Below are 21945 nucleotides of genomic sequence, written 5' to 3'. Positions count from 1 at the left end.
ATAAGCAATTGTTAAATGAACTCTAATCCTCTAAATAATCCTAAAAGGAACTACCGTTATTATCCTCATTTTACAGATGAGAAAGCTGAAGCACAGAGAGGTTCAATAACCTGCCCAAGGTCAAGTAGCATTGCTGAAATTAGAATTCAGTCCTACTTCAGAGTTCTTGGCCTTAGCCAAAACATTTAGCTGCCTCTCTGATATGCTTCTAGCTGTGGTTGCCTACTAGCCAGACCCTGGGGGCCCCAGGTATGCTGGGGACCCAGGGCAAAAGCCTCCTCTACACCCCCAGCCCTGGCCAGAGAATACCAGCAGGGCCCACCCACACCCCTCCTGTTGAACTTCAGATAGGCTTCCTTAAGCTAAGACATGCCCCAGTCCAAGACAAGCTTGCCTCTGCTTTGGTTCCAGTGAGACTCACCGATGATATCCAGTAAGTGTGCCTGCCAGTGTCCAGGGTCATAGAAGGGAGGACCGTGACTTGCCTCCCTGGCCACTTAATTCAATGACAGTGAGCCCAGCTCCAGCCTCTCTATGAGTAGGACCCCATGGCTACCAGGGTACTCAGAGATCCTTGAAACATGCCCCCCCAAACTGCTTCCCAGAGCACAGTCTGCGCAGCAGGAAGGCTCTGTGGGGCTGGGGACCTCTGGGACAGATGCTGACTTTACAATCAACAAACCTAAATGATGGAAAGCGAAACAGTGCTGTAGTAAGAGGACTAGACTGAGAGTCAGGAAGTCCAAGTTCTAGTTTCCTCTTACAGACAATGGTCGGGATGGGGGACGTTGAAGGGCAATAGCAATGGGGCCCTGCTAACTCTGTGAGTTCTCCTAATTACACAGGCCACTCAGGCTGGACTTTTTGCTGAGCACTCAGGAGCCCCTGCTGTGAAGACAGGTATCCCAAGGGGGAGCACTGAGATCGTAAAAGGCAGATAATTCCCGAAGACTCTGAAATAAGGACAAGATTCTGTCTCATCACCTTGGGCATCACAGCCCTCCTGGGAGGCAGGTGAACCTGGGCTGGTGGACCTTGCTCACAGGCTGGGATGGAAGAGGCCCCACCTTGGGCAGGCAACAAAGTCAGCCTCACCCCTGTCATCATCTCTACCTCCTCCTTCTTCCTTATTTCATTTGCTCCTCAGGATGGCCCCCTGGAAAATGTGAGGCAGAGGTGGTCCTCCCCATCTCACCAATAAGGACACTGACACTGAGCATGTGCGGCTGGGAGGACTTGCTATTAAGTTGAAAACACACAACTGAGATCTTCTGAGTTCAAGCTTGGTACACTCCCCACTGCCATGCACTGCCCCTCCCAGTGGGGCCTTGGGAGGCATGAATGGGGCGGATCTCCCCCTCATGCTAATCACAATGCTCCCATATGCCGGGTGCTCTGCTTGGTGCTCCTCTCTTCCCTTGCTTCCGTAAGTCTTAACTAACACCCAGTAAAAAAAGGTTCTTCACCTCAGTCTACACATGAAGAAAACAAGGGTCAAAGTTCAACAGACATATGTCCAAGGATGCACAGCTAGCAAGTGGCCAGGATTCGCCACCAGTCAGTCTGACGCAAAGCCCAGACTCTTCCTGCCACACTACCTTGCCTTTGTGTGTCCATGTCCTCCACAGGGATGGGAACCAAGACTATTTCATGCATATGCCTGGCCCGCAGCAGGCTCTAGTTTAATGTTCATGCATGGAATGATTATTCCCAAGACAAAGCATTAAAAGGAACGAAGAAAGCTATTTCATACAGATAGAAATTATAATCCAACCAGAACAGATAATGGTCATGAACCCTTATGCTCGTAACAACATAGCTTCAGAGTATATAGAGCAAAACTGATTCAAAAAAAGGAAAAAATAGTAAACCCACAATCAAAGTAGATTTTATACACCTCTATCGGAAATGAATAGACTAGGGGCACCTGGCTGGCTCAGTCGGTGAAGTATGTGACTCTTGATCTCGAGGTTCTGAGTTTCAGCCCCATGCTGGGTGTAGGGATTACTTTAAAAAAAAAAAAAGAAAGAAAGAAAAGAAATGAACACAATAAGTAAACCAGCAGTTCTTAAACTTTCTGATCTCAGGAACCCTTTACACTCTTAAAAATGAGTGAGGTTTTGGGGCATCTAGGTGGCTCAGTCACTAAGTGTCTGCCTTCAGCTCAGGTCATGATTCGAGGATCCTGGGATCCAGCCCCGCATTGGGCTCCCTGCTCAGTAGGAAGCCTGCTTCTCCCTCTCCTAGTACCCCTGTTTGTATTAACTCTCTCACTGCCTCTCTCTCTCTCTCTGTGAAATAAATAAATAAAACCTTTTTTTTAAAAAAGGTTGAAGTTTTTAGATTAAATTACAGACCTTTCATTTAGGTGGTTTTTTTTTTTTTAAAGATTTTATTTATTTATTTGACAGAGATCACAAGTAGGCAGAGAGGCAGGCAGAGAGAGAGAGGAAGGGAAGCAGGCTCCCCACTGAGCAGAGAGCCTGGTGTGGGGCTTGATCCCAGGACCCTGGAATCATGACCTAAGCCGAAGGCAGAGGCTTTAACCCACTGAGCCACCCAGGCGCCCCTCATTTAGGTGTTTGTTTGTTTGTTTTTTAATTTATTTACTTGACAGAGAGATCACAAGTAGGCAGAGAGGCAGGCAGAGAGAGAGGAAGAAGCAGGCTCCCTGCTGAGCAGAGAGCCCAATGCGGGGCTCGATCCCAGGACCCCGGGATCACGACCCAAGCCGAAGGCAGATACTCAACCCACTGAGCCACCCAGGCGCCCCTCCTTTAGGTGTTTTTACACTGAGCATGTTTAAAATTAAAACTGAACGAAAGTAACAAAAATAAGTAACAAAGTAACAAAAATAAACCATTTATATGTGAAGAGAAATAACAAATTCTGTGAAAAATAAGTATATTTCACAAAACAAAAAAATAGTGGAAAGAGTGGCATTGTCTTTATTTTTGCAAATCTCTTTCACATCTGGCTTACTAGACTCAGCATTTCATACCTCCTTCTGCACTCGCTCTGTCGTTGCATGTTGTTTGGTGGCAGTATATGAAGAAAATTTGGCCTCACACGGAAATGTAGCTGCAAAAGAGAATAATGTTTTAATAGCCTTTTCAAACACTGTAGATATTCTTCTTTGATACTACTAAAAAATTGCCATGTGGCCATTCCTTAAATGTTGGTTGTAACGTAGAACCTGAATCTGTACCCATAAACTTTTCTTACTCTGTTACCTTAAGATCCATTGATCTATCTTGTACTTAGAGTGAATCTTTGAATCACATACAATTGTGTCCTTGTAGACTCCCGGAAAAGGACTTGGGGACCTTCTGGAGAACCCTGACCACATCTGGAGAATCACTAAAGCAGGCAATAAAAAGGCAGAAAAATGTAGGACTGGATTACATGATTAGCAAGGTTGACCTAAGAAGTATCTATGTAAAACTTTGCTCACAACAAACCACAAATACACTTTTTTTTTAACAGACTGTCCCTTCCATCACCTGGGGGCAATGTGCACCTGGACAGACTGCAGAAGCCCCACGATGGAGAGATGCCCAGCTTGCCAGGTGCTCCACACAGCTGCCCAGGCCCTGGAACAGCCTCGTCAGGAAGAGGCATCACATCAGAGTGCAGAGCCAAGGTCACCCACTGGCTCTGGCTCGGCCGCAGCGGGAGATCTTCCCAAATGAGTGCCCCATGGCACAGCTCCCACCTGGGCCGCATTCCCATGAAGGCCTTCCCTGACATCTCACCGTGTCAGGGAGTTGTCAGACAAAGACGGCCCAGCCTCCTTTTCCCCACAGCTTCCAGACTGGCACCCCTGCCCTTAGGAGTCCCCAGAGCTGCCAGGTACAACTCACCTGGCTCTTCCCCTGTGCGGTTCTTACCTCACCAGCAGCAGGAACAATGCCTCCTGCTGTCCGGGCCAAGCACTGCGCCGCCAAGACCAGCAGAGGTGCACCAGCTGCCTAGGGAGCCATCACCTTGCCCGTCACCTGGGGAGCGCCAACACCCCCTGCCAGTGCCCAAAACCACATGTTCCCCCGCAGAAGCCCTGCCAAGCCTGAAGCAGGGATAAGAGTCAGCTGGAGCACAGGGAACAGAATTACTGCTCAGGGTCCCAAACCACAGCCAGGGCCAAGGTATCCCAGGAAGCCTGCAGAACACACATCACATTTTCACTCCCAAGGCATACATCCCTTGGAGATCTTCCATTCCTAGGTGCCTACTGTGTGCTGGCACTGTGAGGGGGGGCTTTCTTTCCATGAATCATTTTGTTTGCCCCCACAATAACTGTTGAGCAAATGGATGGTCAGAATAGCTAAGTACTTACCCAAGGTCACTCAGGAAATATGCACTCGGACTTCAACCTGGTCTGCAAAGTCCAGGCTCTTGTACCATCACTATACTCTGCTGCCTGCGCCGACAGGGAGGGGTCTTTATCTTCTAGCAGGTCATCCAAAGAACCTCTTCATGCTCTTTTGCCTGAACCCACCCTGGGCTCTGTCTGCTGGATGTCCTTCTGTGTCCTCTGCCCTGCCTTTTGTCTTTTTCTCACGCTAGAGCAGATGAAGCAGACTTCTGCATTTCTGGATCCCTACCTGTGATGTATACATCACACCTCCACACCTGCACACAGTAGGTGCTTCGTGTGTGTCTGCTGAATATTAAGAAGAGTGCCCCCTCACCTCCCTCCGTTACCACTGCAAGGATAGATCCATGGAAGGCAGGAGCCTTGGAAACATTCAGGAGGATAGGGGGTAGGAGTTGTAACAGTAGAAGTGGAGTGGGGGCAGACCCAGCTCCCAGAGTGCCCCAAGCCCTCCTGCAAGATGTCTTCCCAGAGGACCCCCCCACCAAAGACTGGGGAGGTCAGGTCTCAGGTTGGGCTCTCAACAAGAAGCTCCCCTACCCTCAAGTATTCCTCCAAAGCTCCTCCCACAGGAAAGCCAACGGAAGGCAGCCCCAGACAGGAGGAAAAGACCCCGAACATGGGGTTCCTGAATACCTCCTCTCCAGTGCCTCCCTGGATAGCCTCAATTCCTTCCTCCTTCCACAGCCTTTCATGGCCTGGGCTGGAATTTATCTTCTGGCAATGTAGTTAAGCCCTGGTGTTTGGAGCCCAAACCTGGATTCAAATCCTGACTCTCTCACCCCTTAGCTGTGTGACTAAGGGCCAGTGACATCACCTGAAGGCCCTCAAAGCCAGCCAGACTACAGATTCAGAATCCAGACTTCCCGGTGTTACCCGGGTTCTGACTCTTGAAGCAGACCACCAGGGGTCAAGTCCTGGCCCCTATCCTCACTTCACTTTTCTTTGCCTGGTTACCTTTATCTGCAAAGTGAAGATAATAACAGTACCCACTCGCCTTATTAGAGCATTACTGTGAGAATTAAATGGGGTAACTTATGCAATGTGCTTCGAACAGACACTCTAAGTACCCACGAAGTATTAGCTATCACTAGAAATAGTCGGCGATAAGGCTGTGAAGGGCTGCGCAGTGTCCGCGGCACCTAGAGCTCACTGAATGGCAGTTACGATTACCTTGGCCCCCACTAGGCTACAGTGTCCCTGGAGGTGGGGGTCCTGGGTCAGATCCATCTCTCATTCCCCGGCAGCCAGCAGCACAGTGCCCGGCACCAGGCAGGAGCTCAAACACAGGCTTGAGGGCGGTCGGGTGAAGAACTGCCCTCCTGGAACAGGAGGGTGTGGGCAGCCGGGAGCCTCCTGCCAGGAGAAGGGAGAACCGAGGTGTCAGGGAAGAGAAAGCAGAGCGGAGGGGGAAAGGCCGAGCCGGGCAGATAAGCAAGGGAAGTGAGTGAGAAAAGGAACAGGAGAGGCTGTGGCGGAGGGAGATAAGGAGGAAGGATGGAGAACGCGATCCGCGAGGAAATGCCCAGGGAGGTGAGGGAGCCCCCCGGACCCGAGCAAGGCGAGCCCCGCGCTGGTAGGAGGTCGGTGCGCGGGAGAGGGGCGCAGGAGCCCGCGCGGGGCGGGACTCGCGAGAGCCGGCGGGAGGGGCCGTGGGGGCTCCACCTCGCCTCCCGGCCTGGGCCGGGGGCCGGGCGGCCGGAGATTGGCTGGGGCGCGCGGTGAGGTCGGGGCCGGAGCCCCGAGGTGGGAGGTGCCAGGATCACTCGGTGCGCCCGGGAGCGGGAGCGAAGGCTGCCACCACTCGGGCCACCTCGGCGGTGGCAGCGGCTGCAGGGGAGCGGCGAGGCGGCGGGTGCACTCCGGGGCATCTGGGGACGCCGCGCACCATGCGGGCGGCGGCAAGGGGCGCGCGGGCGGCCGCCCTGGCGCTGCTGCTGGGGGCGCTGCACGCAGCGCCGGCGCGCGCCCAGGAGTACGACTACTACGGCTGGCAGGCGGAGCCGCTGCACGGGCGCTCGTACTCCAAACCACCGCAGTGCCTCGACATCCCCGCCGACCTCCCGCTCTGCCACACCGTGGGCTACAAGCGCATGCGGCTGCCCAACCTGTTGGAGCACGAGAGCCTGGCCGAGGTGAAGCAGCAGGCGAGCAGCTGGCTGCCGCTGCTGGCCAAGCGCTGCCACTCGGACACGCAAGTCTTCCTCTGCTCTCTCTTCGCGCCCGTCTGCCTCGACCGGCCCATCTACCCGTGCCGCTCGCTGTGCGAGGCGGTGCGCGCCGGCTGCGCGCCACTCATGGAGGCCTACGGCTTCCCCTGGCCCGAGATGCTGCACTGCCACAAGTTTCCCCTGGACAACGACCTCTGCATCACTATGCAGTTCGGACACCTGCCTGCCACCGCGCCTCCAGGTAGCGCCGCCACCACCGCCCCCGCGCGCTCCGACGGCCCCGGGCGCCCGCGAGTCCCTCGGAGGGGCCACCCCCTTACACACACACACACACACACGGCCTTCTCTCAGCCCTGCATGCCCCAGGAATTGCACCTCCGCCCCTGCACCCCCCCCCCCCCGACCCCACCAGTCTTGCAGCCTTCTCAGACTCCCAGGGTAGTGCCTCCCCACAGCTCTGGCCATGCTCACTGGTTCTCCCCATTCCGATTCCGTTCCTGAATACGCCCCCGGCATCCCTCCCAACGCTCACCTTCCAAAGACGCTGGAATCCCTGCGTAGCCACAATGCTGTCCCCCTATCCAGAGGCGTCCCCATAAATGTCTTATGGCCTCTCTCAGCCTAAGAATGCCTAGAGTCGCTAAACAATGCCCAGGCCCATCCACCTCCAACACAGCTCTGGACCCCAAGGCACCAAAACAAGACTCACCAACCCCTCCTCATGTTGAGGGCTGAGGGAAAGGATATGGGGGAAAACTGTGGGGTAAGCGCATTTCCCTGCTATACCCACCCCCACACACACCATTTTCCATGCCTGGGAACCCTAAATTCTCCCACTCTCTTCCCTAATCCCCCAGGCTAGGAGACCTTGGGGTAAAGCTCAGTGCAGAAGAAAGAGCAGATTGCCAGACTCTGCCACTAACAAGGAGCCCCCAGGAGTTGCCTAAACTTTGAGCCTCAGTTTTTCCATAAGTAATATAGGAAGTGAGCTCAGGTTCCAAAAATTGTGAGCTCCTAAGTGCCACCTCCCACCCACCCCAAGTCCCTAATTACCCCTAATTCCTCCCTGGTCTCAGTCTCCCTTCACTGTGCACCTCCCACCCCCAAACTCCTTGCAAGCAGAGTAAGGCTGGGTTGGGCAGCAGACAGGAGAACCAGCAGTGGCACTGAGCAGAAGACAGAAGACTGGGCAGTTGACTCGAGAGCCTAAGGAGCCCTTGATGCTGGGACTCCCCTAAGGGGTAGTACTGCTTTCCCATCTTCTTATTTGATGCAAGAAAAGGCAACTGAACTCCACCACACCCTATCCCCCTTCCTCCGCCGCCAGGGCTAACTCCATCCACATAGCCCTTGGTCCTACACCCCCATGTCCCTCCTGAGAGTCACAGTTGGGTAGGGGTCCTATCACGGGGGAGTGTTGAGAGACGGGAAAACCCCTATTCTTGGGTTGGAAATGGGACCAGGAAGCAGGGGAGAGCGAGCCAGCTCAAGCAGGGATAGTGCAGTCCCTACAGGGATCCCGGTGTGGTTCCTTTTCTGGTTTCCTTGGAAGCCATGCATTAACAGCCTGGAAGACAGGGAAGTCCTGGGCTCAGGCTCAGAATCCTACCAGGCCCTGCCCTCTCTGAAGCCTGCCTTCCCCTGTGATGGGGCAGCCAGTTGGAGGCAGAGACATAGGACAGAGAGCAGGTGCCATGTGGGCCTGAGACCAGAGGCAGCCTGAAGGGTTTGTATGGCCCACAATAAAACTGAAACTATTTCATATAAAAATTAAGAGCTTGGGCTTCCTTTGAGACCCCAGAAGTCCTGGCAATGCTAAGGTGCCCACCTTAGAGGGTGATGCTCCTCAGTTTACCACAGTCCCTGTCCTGCCAGTGTCACTTGTCTCCCCTCCTGCCCAGACTCTGTGTCCCTAGGAAGACCCTGTAGACAACCCCCATCCTGAGTTATAAGCTCAGTTCGCAAGAGTATTGCAGACTTGGGTACCCACTCTGGACCTCAGTTTTCTTTTCTTTAATAGGAATACTTCAGAGGCTGAGGATTAAATGAAACAAAGTTTAGAAGACAATGCACATTGTGGTGGCAGGTGCTAGGGTCACAGAGCAATTGTGCCCACGGGGGCAGTTTTGTCCCCCAGCAACCTTGTCTCTTTTGAACCTCACAACTACCCAGTGAGCACCCTTACCATGGTCCCATTTCCTGATGAGAGTGGAGGCTTGGCAGGGGGCGGTGGCTCCTCACGTGGCAAATGGCTTTTGGGCTCCAATCCCCTCATCAGCCTCCCTCGACACCACCCCTGCTTCTCTCTTCAGTGACCAAGATCTGTGCCCAGTGTGAGATGGAGCACAGTGCCGACGGCCTCATGGAGCAGATGTGTTCCAGCGATTTTGGTGAGTGTGGAGCCCATGTGCCCACTGCCCTGATTCTTTTCCTCCTTGACACATGCACCCACACACGAACACCCATGTCCATAACCATCATAGTGAATACTAACAGTTTTTGCATCCTGGGTCCCTTTTAGAATCTGATCAAGACCATGAACCGTCTGGCCGAAGAAATGCACCTCATTTTGTAGGTCATCCCAGAAGCTTCAGAAGCCCCTCAAGGCCATGGCCCATGGGCCCCAAAACCCCCCCTGGCCAAGGCTCCTGCAGCCCTCCCTTGACCTGCCCACAGAGGGCCCTCCAGGGCTGGATTCTCTTTAGGAAAAGCAAGCTAAGCCTGGAGATGGCTGGGAGCAGCAGGGAAAGAGCTGGGCCCCAGGATAGAAGTGAAGCACCCTCGCCCCTGGGCGCCTCTGCATGGTACCCGATGCACCTCTGGCCAGGGGAACCGTGGTCACTTGTCCCACGCCTTCATCCTGGAGCCTCTCCGTTCCTGGGACAGTGAGCCAAGTCTAGTCAGGACCACACGACCCGGCATGTGGCCTTTGCCAAGTTGGCTGCTGTTTTGTGTCTTAGCCTCCCTGTCTGTAAAAAAGAGATAGCAATGAAATCCTTACAGTCTTCTAGGTCATTAGTCCATTTGGAAAGAGAATACTCCTATTGCAAGGGGTGAGTGTGTGTGTGTGTGTGTGTGTGTGTGTGTGTGTGTGTGTGTGTGTGCCCAAGAGAGAACAAGAGAGTGGTTAAGAAAAGAAAGAGAAAGACTGAAAGAGATTTTACAACAGTTTCCTTCCCCGGGTGAACAGAGTCATTCTCGGGCATCTCCCTGGCTGCTCACAGAGATGGGGGTCCAGGGGCGTGAAGAAGTGGGAGATGAGCCTAAGTGACCTGCCCAAGTTCCAGACTCCCAACCCCTAACTGTGTTAGGCTCTCTACAGCCACCGTGTGTACCCTGGATGGTCACCCCGACCATCCTCTTGCCCTCAAGCATCTCCCCGTCCCCCACCCCTACCCTGCAGACACACCACAGACATACTGTCCAATATCAAACACACAGCCCCAGACACCACACTCCCACCCGTACCATACAGTCTCACAAAGGTCACAGTGGTGTGTTCACACCAGCAAGAGCTGGTCGTGTGCACGCTGCTCAATCCAGCACCCCATGATGCGGTGGGCCCCAGTGGCAGGGCACGGACCTCATGGAAACCAGCCAGTGCTACAGAGCAGGACCCCTCCCCAGGGCCAGCTGTCAAACATTTACCAGCCCACCCACCACGGCTACATACACACACACACACACACACACACACACACACACACACACACACAGCCAGAAATCCCATCTGGAAGTCAGCCCAGGGATCATGAAGTCTACCTCCCCGAGGCCCAGGTGTGGAACTTCTGGCACAGGCACCCACTGGGGGCCTGAGAGCAGCCTGAGCGAACCCATCCGTCCTCACCCTGCCCCTCCGTCTACCCTCTCTGCACACACACAGTGGTTAAAATGCGCATCAAGGAGATCAAGATAGAGAATGGGGACCAGAAGCTGATTGGAGCCCAGAAAAAGAAGAAGCTGCTCAAGCCAGGCCCCCTGAAGCGGAAGGACACCAAGCGGCTGGTACTGCACATGAAGAATGGCGCCAGCTGCCCCTGCCCGCAGCTGGACAGCCTGGCCGGCAGCTTCCTGATCATGGGCCGCAAGGTGGACGGGCAGCTGCTACTCATGGCCGTCTACCGCTGGGACAAGAAGAATAAGGAGATGAAGTTTGCAGTCAAATTCATGTTCTCCTACCCCTGCTCCCTCTACTACCCCTTCTTCTATGGGGCCGCCGAACCCCACTGAAGGCCGCTGCTCCCTGCCCCACCCAGCCAGCTGTGCCTTGCCCTCTCCCCACCCCGGGGGGCACACTCCCTTCTTGCCCACTTAGCCTCACCCCTATTCCCAGGCTGACCCACCCCCTGCCTGAGTGGTTTCATGCAGTCGTTACCAGCACAGGCCCTAAGGAATGGGCATGGAGCCTGAGCTGTCGGTAACTGAGGGGTTTTGGGGCCCCTGGGGCCTTCTTCTCTTCGGAGCAGGGCTTTCTCATTTGGGAAGAAACCCCAGCGTTTCAGAAAGAGTGGAAGAGCGAGAGGGAAGCTCTGAGGGGCTCTGAGCAGGCCAAGGAGACAGTCTCCTGAGCAGATCCTGGTGTCAGCTCCCCTCTGCTGGTGGTGAGGCCTTGCCTTGAAGAGGAAAGTCTCAGTACTAGGCTGAGCTATCTGTGGGACAGCTCCCTACCCCCACTGCCCACTCGTGTCATCATAGTCCCCCAAAAGAGAGGCATTAGGGTCACAGTGCCCTCCAGCCACAGCTCCCCACCTTCCCCATCCCCTCCCTGCTAGACTGGAGACAGGCCCAGCCCGGACTCCCTCCCAGAGGCCGCTTTTTAGGGTTCATCCCTCAGCCTCTGCATGTCCCCATTACCCTGATGATGATTAAATTATCGCCACCGCTGCAAGGCCACAGGCACTAGATCTGATGCAGGCAAGGCTCAGTTTCTAATTTTTTTAAGTTTTTAATTAAATTAAAAAAAAAAAAAAAAAACAAGTTGGTTTTGACTAGGTTATTTCTTTGTCAGCTGGCCCCAAAGGTGGGGAGAGGAAGGTTCAGAAGGGACTTTTAGAAAGAGATTCCTTGTCATAGCCCATGGCCCATCCACACAGACATACTTGCCAAAGAACAATGCCCCTATTCTCGTAAGGTCCCCTGAGAGCACACAGTGATCACCCTTCTCATCCCCATCACTGTGACAAATGGAGATGACCGTCCTCCTGTTCCTGAAGAGGAAGAGAGACACCAAGATCCCCAGCCTTCTCCCATGGTCAAAGGGCTCCCACAGTCCCACAACATGACCTTGCCTCCTCCTCAGATCCCAAGAAGGCTGCACCACAGGGAACTACTCTGAAGAGCCAAGGGCCTAGAGGTGTCACCTCCTACCCCTTCAGCACTCAGACTGCCCCTGGGCACCAGTCCTGACCTGCGGGGATAACGGTGTAGACCTGTGCCACAGGAACCAGAAGGACAGGAGCCCCTGGGAGCCAGGGAGAAAACACATAAAAGCTCGGTCCCCACCCCACACCTACTGTATCTGAATCCGCATTTTAACACATAAATCTTCAAATCATCTAGAGAGCTCTTGCCAAATAGGGGACCCCACTCTGCAACAACCAACTTGGAATCTCTTGAGGGTGCTCAGAAGTCTGAATCTCTAGGTGCTCCCCGGGGTGGTATGCAGCCTGGGTTGAAGACCGCAATCTAGATGAGCCAATAGCTGAGGCAGCGGGGGGTTGGGGGTTGCTGGGGTGACCTCAGGCTGGGTCTCGGTCCTCCATGCAGGAAGCAGTGCCTGTGATGACTGAGGGCTTCTTCAGCCAACTCGGAGCAGATGGTGCTGCGCCTGGAGCTGAATGGGGCAGGGAGGGCAGAAGGCCTAAAATGGAGGCAAAAGGCTCCTGCCACTCAAACGTCCAGCCTTTGGAAAGAGACTCTCAGCAGATGCTGAGGGACACGGCAGATGTATCCAGGGCAGGGGGCTGGGGATGCTCCCAGAGCAGCTTTCCTCACCAGTGAGGGTCCAGCTGCCCAGCCCAGGCAGGGCTTCCTGCTCCTCCAACACCGCGCAGCTGCGTTCTCTTACGAGGACTTGGCTTCCGGGGCTCTCGGAGAAGCACGATGCCACAGAGAAACGAGGAAGGCCAAAGGGCCCCCATTCTGCTGTGGGGCCAGGGCGAGCTAACAGGGGGTCTGACGGCCTGCCCACAGGTCTCCTCCCTGGGCAGTCAGGGCGAGCTAACAGGGGGTCTGACGGCCTGCCCACAGGTCTCCTCCCTGGGCAGTCAGGGCGAGCTAACAGGGGTCTGACGGCCTGCCCACAGGTCTCCTCCCTGGGCAGTCAGGGCGAGCTAACAGGGGGTCTGACGGCCTGCCCACAGGTCTCCTCCCTGGGCAGTCAGGCGGCCTCGCCACAGGTCGGGAGCAGCAGAGGCCTGCTTGTTTCTCAACTCTGAGGAAGCCACCGCCACCCACCCTCACCCCAAGCCTGCCCAGCCCACAGCTCCCTGAATCTGCCCCTTGTCTCCCAGCCACCTACCCCGACCAAATATTTATGGACACTTCTATGGTCAACCAGGACCAGGAATTATTTTTCCACTGAACAGACAGGACTCCAGCTACTTCTGGCGGGAGCACAATACTGACCTCTGTCAGGTGCTGGCAGCCAGCGAGATGGAGCAGGCAGGGGAGGGGCTCCCCTCGCCCATCCCGGGAAGCCCCGTAAGACAGTCCTCGGCCACCCCCGACACAGGAGTCTGGCTCTGCTCTGTACATCAGCTCTGTCCCCAACATCTGCTGTCAGACCCCCCCCCCCAGCAATCTCTTCCTGGGACCAAGAAGAATCCTCCCCAAAAGGAGGGGAAGCCCCACAAGGCCTGAGCCCACCCTTCATTTCCTTCAGCCACAACACACTCCCTCCTGGCTGGTCTGGAAACAGACAGCTGCTGCTGCCCAGCGAGTATCTGGGCTGTGTGTCAGCGAATGACTACATCTGACAGAAACCCCAAGAAACAGTGGGGCTTCTCCACACCAGAGGGCTAGAGACAGACAGGTGTGAGGCCCGTGTCCCAGGCTCATTCTGTCTTCCTGCTCTGCCAGGAGACAGCTTCTGTTCTCTTGGTTACAAACAGTGCCTCCTCCTCCCCACTTCTAACCACATGCCAGGCAGCAAGGCAGAGAAGGGGAGCAAAAACAGCATGTCAGCTGCCTCTGGCCCTTTTGATCAGGAAAACAGTAATTTCCCAACAAGTTCCACCTGGTAGATTTCCACTTTTAGCTCCCCGGCCAGAACTAAGTCACATGGCCACCCCCAGGTGCGAGGAAGCAGAGGAAGTCAGGTGTTTCAGTTGGGTACAAAATCAGAGTTCTGATAAAGAACAGGAAGGATTTGGGGCAGGCTGCTAAATACTCAGGATCTGGGGTGCCTACATGGCTCAGTCAGTTAAGCATCCGACTTTTCATTTCGGCTCAGGTCATGATCTCATGGTCATGAGACTGAGTCCCGCATAGGGCTCCACACTCAGCTGGCAGTCTGCTTCTGTCTGTCTCTGCCCCTCTCCCCACTCTAAAAAATAAATAAATCTGAAATTTAAAAAAAGAAGAAGAAGAAGAAGTACCCTGGATCAGGTTGAAGAGAGGTAGTAGAGCCCAGTTTTGGGTTCCAATCCTGTGACTTGGTGACCATGTGACATTGGGAACACTGCCCAACTACTAAATGACGGAATAATGTCTATTTCGCAGGCTGGCTGAGTGTTAAGTGGGAATAACATATGACAAGTTCCTCAAACCAGTGCCCAGCATTTAGAAGATATTCATTAAATGGTAATTGATATTTTTGTTAACCAAAGGCCTTGACCTGGCTAGCATGGTGCCCATACATACCAGTACATTCCTAACTGATTTATTAACTAAGAAACCTACTGGCAGGAAGGCAGGGAAGAGGTAGGAACATCTCATCTAAAACCCAGAGTTGTTACTTTCAGGACAGAGCCTACACTTGGCGTTTTACTTCAGAAAATATACCCCTCGGGGTACCTGGGTGGCTCAGTGTGTTAAGCCTCTGCCTTAAGCTCAGGTCATGATCTCAGGGTCCTGGGATCGAGCCCCACATTGGGCTCTCTGCTCAGCAGAGAGCCTGCTTCCCTCTCTCTGCCTCTCTGCGTACTTGTGATCTCTGCCAAATAAATAAATAAAAATCTTAAAAAAAAAAAAAAAAAAGGAAAAGAAAATACACCCCTCCCCAAGGGGTATGTAAGCCAACAGCAGGGAGAAGACATAATAAATTCCAAGCCCATGCTGGGTGACAGGCACTATTCCAAGCACTCTAGGATTCTTATTTTTTTCTTTTTAAAGATTTTGTTTATTTATTTTACCGAGGCGGGGGTGGGGGGAGATAGGGAAGATAGAGCAAGCAATCGCACCCCTATGAGAGGGGAGGGGCAGAGGGAGAGAAAGAGAGAATCCTCAAGCAGATTGTGTGCTGAGCACACAGCCGGACACGGGGCTCAGTCTCATGGCCCTGAGATCACATTGACCTGAGCTGAAATCAAGAGCTGGACGCTCAACCAATGAGTTACCCAGGTGCCCCTCACTCTGGTATTCTAATTTAAGCCTGCCAACAGCCCTCAGAGGTAAACATTACTATCCCCGTTTTAAGGAGGAGGAGGCTGAGGACCAGAGAGGTTCGTGAGCTTACTGAAGGACACACTTCAGAGTACACAGTAGTGGTCCATGTAGGGGTACTAGGACTTGGCCCCAGGTTTTCAACCACTATACTACTGCCTGCAGGGGACGAAGCCCAGAGGCGTCGGGGGAGGACAGACAGCAAAGCCTCAGCCACCCTGCCTCACAGGAAGATTTCTGGCAGTCCTGCTCAGGTCCCACTCCAAGGGCCCTGACAGCAACAGAGGAGCCAGCCTGACTTCGGCTTTGCTCCTGACCCAAAGCAGCCCACCCCTGACCCCGCCACCCCTCCTCCCTATCAGAATCCAGGCTCTTGAGGCTCACAAAGGAAGCTCACAACCCACAACTGTTTAGTTGGCTGTAATCCTGGCTAAAGTTCACTCTTTGGGAAATCCAACGTGGGGGGTGGTTGCTGCTGGAATGTATGTGGCTGGGACCCAGCATCCCAGCCCAGACAGCAAGCTCTGCTGGGGCCCTGAAGAGAGCAAGCAGCCAGGGGAATCCGGAATCCCCAACCCCCAGCTGTGCCAGAGAATGGAATGTGCTGCTCTGGGGTGTTGAAACGGACCCCACCAAGGGGGGGTGCTGGGGCGGGGGGAGGGGGGGAGCTCCTGCCACAAGGCTGCCTCTGTTCCTCCGGATGCTGAGCCCACTTTGCTAGGGCTCGGGATGGGCAGGCCGCTCCTGTTAGCTTAGTGGCTCAGAAGATCGTGGAGCTGGTGGGGGCAAGGCAGAACAGAGGGGAGTGAGCCAGGATTGTATGTTCACCCAGAGTTTCTCTGATAATGCCTCTTCAAGCACCTGTGGCACAATTCACACCCCAGTTCCATGGCTTACTAGCTACATGACCTTGGGCAGGTTACTTAACCTCTCCAGGCCTTTGCTTTACTCATCAGAGAAATGGACTTAATAACAGAACCTAGCTTTTGGGAATGTCTTGAGGTTTAAAAAAGAATGACAGCTTTGCGCAGTGGCAGTATCGTAGCCAATGAGGTTTATCCGAGGCGCGATTATTGCTAATTAAAAAAGAATGACAAACTCAGCATGCTGCTGGAACAGTACTCAATAAATGTAGGTGTTGGCATGCCTGGGTTGCTCAGTCAGTTAAGCATCTGCCTTCAGCTCAGGTCATGATCCCAGGGTCCTGGGATCAAGTCCTGCATTGGGCTCCTTGCTGAGCGTGGGTCCTGCTTCTCCCTCTGCCTGCAGCTCTCCCTGCTCCTGTGCTTCGTCTCTCGCTCTCTGGCAAATAAATAAAATCTTTTCCAGAAATTAATAAAGAACATCCAAGATACACAAAAGAAAAGTAAAGTAGGTGTTATCATGATTTCAGAGCCTGCCACCAGCTATAAGATAGATGCTGGAGCCAGGGCCTCTCAAAAGTGGTGCCTGGAAGGTTCCACGAAGACAAGGGCATGAAAATGGAGCTTCGTTTGGCTTTAGCTCTGAGGGCCAGGAGATTGACGACTATAAATCCTGAAGACCCCAAAAACCAATTCAAAGTCTGCCAGGGCTCACCACAGATTGCCCCCCATCCCTACCAAACCACAAAAAGATCAATAGACCCATCAACTTAAGCCAGGCTGTGGGTGCTGGCTGTGTCCCAAGTCTGTCCCAATGGGTACCAGAGCTGGAGCACAACCCAGCTGCTATTCCTCCCACTGGGTGCCAAAGAACAAAGTGGAGGCATCTTTTAAATCAGGCATCCAATTCTATTTTGAACAGTCTGCCCTCCCAGCCACCACACGTCCGGTCCTCTCCACACTGTGGACCCCCGCCAGCTGTAAGACACAATCCAACCTCCACAGCTTCATTTTCCCGGTGGCACCTGCACCTGCAAGATGTCGCTCCCCAGCCTGCTCTCACTGAGGCCCTCACACACACTGTAAAGGGACAAAGAGGTGGCCCTCTGGCTTCCCTTCGGTGTGAAGACCCATCCAAGACCCCACGATAAAACCCGTGCTTCCCGAGCCCTGGTAGCCCGTGTCCCAAAGGCTACTTGTGCCACAGACTACTTCACCAACATTACACATCGTTTTTGGTTTTCCCCAAAATAAAACAGTATTGTCTCTGCTTTTTCAAACTACACTCTGGTCTCAGATTCTTTCCTGAATAATAATCTAAGATTAGTCTCTGGTTTAAAAACACATAAACCAAAAATTGTTCCAGGCCATCTGGGACAGTCAGATTGCCAGAATGGCAGGAACAGGCTGGCCTTTGAAAATCACTTCCTGTGCCCCAGGCCCCGTGCTCCACGCCTGGAGTGGATGGTCTCAGGAACTCCTCACAGCAGCCCTGTAAGGTACAGATCAGTATCATGCACTTTACAGAGGAAAGTAGCACAGAAAGGCCTGGGGGCAGTGCCCCTGTGGCAATTCACTCCAGAGTAGCTGCCACTGATGGCAGAGGAAGGCCAAGTACGGGACTGGCCACAGCAGTGCCTACTTCTGACAGCCAAAAGACCAGCCCTGGCTAACACAGGCTGCTCCTGCTCTGAAGAAGGCCCTCCCTCTGACACCGTGGGGAAGATGCCTCTTCAAATGGATGTGCTGTCCTTCCCCAAGTGAGGGGCTGGCCTGGACGACCTCTGAGCAGCCTTCCAGCTGAGCCACCCAGGACACGTGCCATGCACAAAAGCGCCTGCACAGCCCTGGCTGCCTCTCCCTTGGGCCTGCACCATCGCTGCTGTCCTTTGGTTCCAAGGCCCCACTTTGCCTTCCTCCAATGTCTTTACTGTTCCTCTGGACCCAGGCTGCTGAGGCCACTTTGATACTTTTTCAAGAGAACACTGTCTTCTCTAAAAACTGCCAGGAAAAGGTCCTGCCTGCTTCCCTGTCTCTCAAGGCCCCTCAGAGCTGCTGGGGCTCCCCCATACTAGGGGAAGTCCCTGAGCTAGGCAGAATCCCATCTGGACCAGGCCACCGCCTCTGTGAGCTGCACAGGCATGGGGCCATTAGAACACGGCTGTGACCTAACCTCAGCTCTGATGCAAGATCTCTCCTGCCCTCTTCGCTGCCCCAGCCCTCCGTCTGGAAGACATGGCTCATAGCCAGCTCTAGTCTGCGAAGTACCATGCCAAACCTTTCACTGCCCCTACTCAGCTTCCCTTGGCCTCAGTGTCCTCATCTATAAAATGGGGGTGAACAGTGCCTACCTCGTAGGACCATCATTAGGCATAAATAAAATGATGTGTATAAAGCACTCACCACTGTGCCTGGCACCCAGTACACATCCCACAAACTCTGCTTTCAGAGAACCGCTTATCTGTCCTGTCTCACAGCCAATCCTCTTCTGGCTGGCTCTCAGCCTCTAGCGCGCCGATCCTTTTTTGCTTTTTAAGAAGGATTAGCTAAAATCCTTCCGTTCTAAAGCCTGCACCGCTTAGTGTTTGACTAGTCCTGGTCCTAACCCCCAACTGCTCACAATCTGGTCACAAGACAGAGACTCAAGTCAATCTGACAAACACGTGCTGAGCCCCGCCTGCATGAGGCACAGTGTTCCTCCCCCCACCCCCCCTGCAGACCCCCAGACGGCAGCCTCCACACCTCCTCCAGCTGTGTCCCACAGGTACAGCGCAGGCCTGCAAACTCAGCCCAGGGCAAGTCTGGCTCTCTAGGCTCACAGAGAGGGTTATCACAAGGACCAGGACAAAAACATCAGAAGCTTGAGGGCCTTTTTATTGACAATTCTCCATATACACAGAGATCCTTTTTGTTCCTCTCCAGTGTAAATAAAGCACAGAGTATTCAACTCTCATCTGTTAACAAAGGAGCCCAAGGAAGGGGGTACACCAAGGCCTGCCTGGTTTCCCAGGGACTTGTACCTCCCTGGTCTGTCACAGGACCCTAGCTGCCCAGCCCTAAGTAGCCCCAGAAAGCTAGCCTGGGGCGGTCTTGTCTCCCCAGCCTGCCTCCTCGGACACCTGCTCAGTCTCCTATGGGTCCTGGGTCCCCAGCAGTCCATGACTCCAGGGAGGCATCCTGGGACAGAAGCACCCCCTCCTCTCCATCCCATTCCTTGGGGCACATGTTCCCAGGAACCATGCAATAAATAAATAAATACTTCAAAAAGGCAGAGCAACTCGAGGGGACAGAAAGGATGCCCGAGCCTGCTCAAGGCGTAGGGAGAGACGCTGGTGCCCTAACAGCCCAGAAGTGAACATAAAATTATTGAAGAAAGGATGGGGACCTCAAGTGGCCTTCATCCCTAAGTGAGACTGTCCTGCTGAGGAACAGCATCAGAATCGAGGACCCAGCCTGGAGGAATCCTACACTTCCCAGGCCCCCAAGAGTCAAGGGCTTCAGGACCTCTGCTCTCCCTGCCTGTCTCACACGCCGTGGGACAAGAGGCCAGGGAGGCAAAACATAGCTCTGGGCCAGAGGAGGGGTGCCTGAGGCTTTGAGCAGGAGAAGTAAGAGTGATCTGAACGCCTGGCATCTACCCAGTGGAGTGTCACCAGGGTAATATGTGGGCTGAGACTCTGCAAGTCAAGGTTTCTGCAAGGTGAGTCTGATGTCCTTTGAGCTGCTGGGGCTCCCTATGTTTTGCTCCACTTAATACTAAAGGATTCTGACAGGCCCTCCTAAACACGGCCTCCTCTGGGAGAACATGGAAACTTCAACACTGTTTCTAGGACTTTTGGTCTTATTACCTCTGGCCACACACCCTCTGGTGGAGAAACAATGAGATGCTGATGCCTGAAGGGACATTCAAACAGCAGAGTTGGGCCGCGCTATGCCCAAGCCCTTCTGCAGGCTCTCAGAGGCCAAGGGACTGGCCCAGGAACAGCAGAAGAATCTCTTCTCCCCATCTCTGATCTGTGGTCTCCTAGAATTGTGAGGTGTGGAGAGATGCCCTGATGCTCAGAGACCCCTAGCGAGACCAGGCCTAGCTCACTAGTTTATATTCTCAGCCCAGCTCTGAGTCCACTAATTCAGCACAGGACAGAAGAGGGCAAACACACCAGGCCCTCCAGGGGCTCCTCTAACCTCTGGGATTTGAGAACTGCCATTTACTAGCCCTCCGCAAGAGGGGGGAGCAGCTCCAGAACCCAGCTGGAGACAACGAGGAGAGGAAAGGGAAGCCTACCTAGCGTTCAGGCCACATTTGCCCAGTACACATCACATGGGGCTAAGGATAGGAGAGTGAGGTCTGCTGCTGGTCCCAGGGACTGATGCCCACTTTAGACCCCGGCCCCTCTTCTCACTTGCTCAAGGTCTGGTTACACGAGGCACACACAAACACAGTCTCTCTCTGGGCTTCGGGGGCTGAAAAGGAGGAAGAACTTGGTGAGACGCTTCCTCATGTCCTTTGGTTCATGACCCCCAATACTACTACCATTTCCCAACCCCTAATGCCCCACACAAGCCACCCATCACCCAGCCCACATCCTTGCTAACCCAGCTCCCTAGCCTGCCCTCAGACCACTTTCCATGAGGACTAGGGACTTCAGGAGTGACCACAGCAACAGCAGGCCTCTCCCCCAGGTACCCTGCATTAGAAATTATTTTGGCACCAACAAAACACCACTAAAAAGTTCTTTAAATAGGGTGCCTGGGTGGCTCAGTGGGTTAAGCCGCTGCCTTCGGCTCAGGTCATGATCTCAGGGTCCTGGGATCGAGTCCCGCATCGGGCTCTCTGCTCAGCAGGGAGCCTGCTTCCCTCTCTCTCTCTCTGCCTGCCTCTCTGCCTACTTGTGAACTCTGTCAAATAAATAAATAAAAATCTTTAAAAAAAAATAAATAATAAAAAAATAAAAAGTTCTTTAAATAAAATACCAGAAGAAAATTTTCCAACATGTTTTAATGGTGGTTATCCCTAGGTAGTAAGATTACGGATTACTTTTTCCTTCCTTCTTCTGTGTGATAATCTCCAAATCGTCTAGAATGAGCATATGCTACTTGCATGACCAGAGAGAAAACCAGAGAAGCCTCAATTTCAGATTACGGCACGTTAGAGGCGGTGCGCAGAGCGTGCTCCCACTACTTGTAGAACCTGCGTGTGTCCGCGTTCACCCTCGTGCACATGAATCCCTTCCTCTATCTGTTATCTTTTGCTTACAGTGAGTATGTACAGCTTTTTCATTTTGTTAAAAGTGTTACCAAGTTAATGAGAAAAAGAACAAAATTCAGCACAGCGGTGTCCTCTGGGGAAGGCAGGGAGGTGCTGGGGAGCCTGGGTGGGGGGCGGCTACTGCTGTTTTTTAACTTTGGCGAAGCAGCCACAGATATTCAGTATTATGTCTCATAATTCAGATACATTAAAGATATTCTTTTGCACGCATAAAATACTTCGTTGTTTTGTTTGTTAAAGGACAGTGGAGATGTTTCTCCAGGGCAGACAGGATCCCGAGTCCCCCTGCCTTCTCACTGGCCCCTTGCTCCCTTTCTACACTGCAGCAGCCCTTGGAGGATGCAGGAACCAGCCAAGCCCTCCCAATGCCCTGACCCCTGGCCACCTGCACCACTCACCTGTGGCCCCCATGGAGGACTTGGGCACCTTGAAGGAGCAGCACCGAGAGCAGAAGCTGTTTCCACAGTTACTGCAGCTCCGCTGCAAAGAGCCATGGTCAGTATCAGATGTGTCACCCACACCCAGAGTCCCCCTCCCTCCCATCAACTGATCTCACCCAAGGAACCTGAGACTACCATAGGAATGGGGAGGTGCCCAAGTGGGGCAGGACAGAGCAAACATGACATCCAGTGGGAAGACTGGTGAAGGTGTGGGCACAGGGAC

General features: G+C 53.6%; 2 protein-coding genes and 1 pseudogene across 5 annotated transcripts in view; 2 read left to right on the top strand and 1 right to left on the bottom strand.

The window, feature by feature from the left end:
* Positions 1-5474: 5474 nt before the first annotated feature.
* ZFYVE27 (zinc finger FYVE-type containing 27) overlaps positions 5475-21945 on the bottom strand; it is a 35392-nt gene continuing 18921 nt past the window's right edge. For 2 of the 4 annotated variants that reach the window (XM_047701435.1, XM_047701436.1), the window contains 2 exons: positions 21681-21762; positions 18870-20477 (listed from right to left, as the gene is read on the bottom strand). In XM_047701435.1, coding sequence (XP_047557391.1) covers positions 20413-20477; positions 21681-21762 — 147 coding nt within the window. In that variant the 3' untranslated portion in view covers positions 18870-20412. Of the gene's footprint in view, positions 5732-18869; positions 20478-21680; positions 21763-21945 lie in introns of those variants that run through there. The other 2 variants (XM_047701432.1, XM_047701433.1) reach the window with 2 other exon arrangements.
* On the top strand, positions 6008-11501 carry SFRP5 (secreted frizzled related protein 5). The gene is made up of 3 exons (XM_047701437.1): positions 6008-6787; positions 8859-8936; positions 10430-11501. The coding sequence occupies exons 1-3, from the start codon at positions 6265-6267 to the stop codon at positions 10774-10776; spliced, it is 948 nt and encodes a 315-aa protein (XP_047557393.1). The 5' UTR covers positions 6008-6264; the 3' UTR covers positions 10777-11501.
* On the top strand, positions 16170-16299 carry LOC125085310 (uncharacterized; annotated as a pseudogene).

This window comes from Lutra lutra, chromosome 14 (genome assembly GCF_902655055.1).
Source record: "Lutra lutra chromosome 14, mLutLut1.2, whole genome shotgun sequence".
Taxonomy (NCBI): domain Eukaryota; kingdom Metazoa; phylum Chordata; class Mammalia; order Carnivora; family Mustelidae; genus Lutra; species Lutra lutra.
This window is presented reverse-complemented; position numbering and strand designations above follow the sequence as displayed.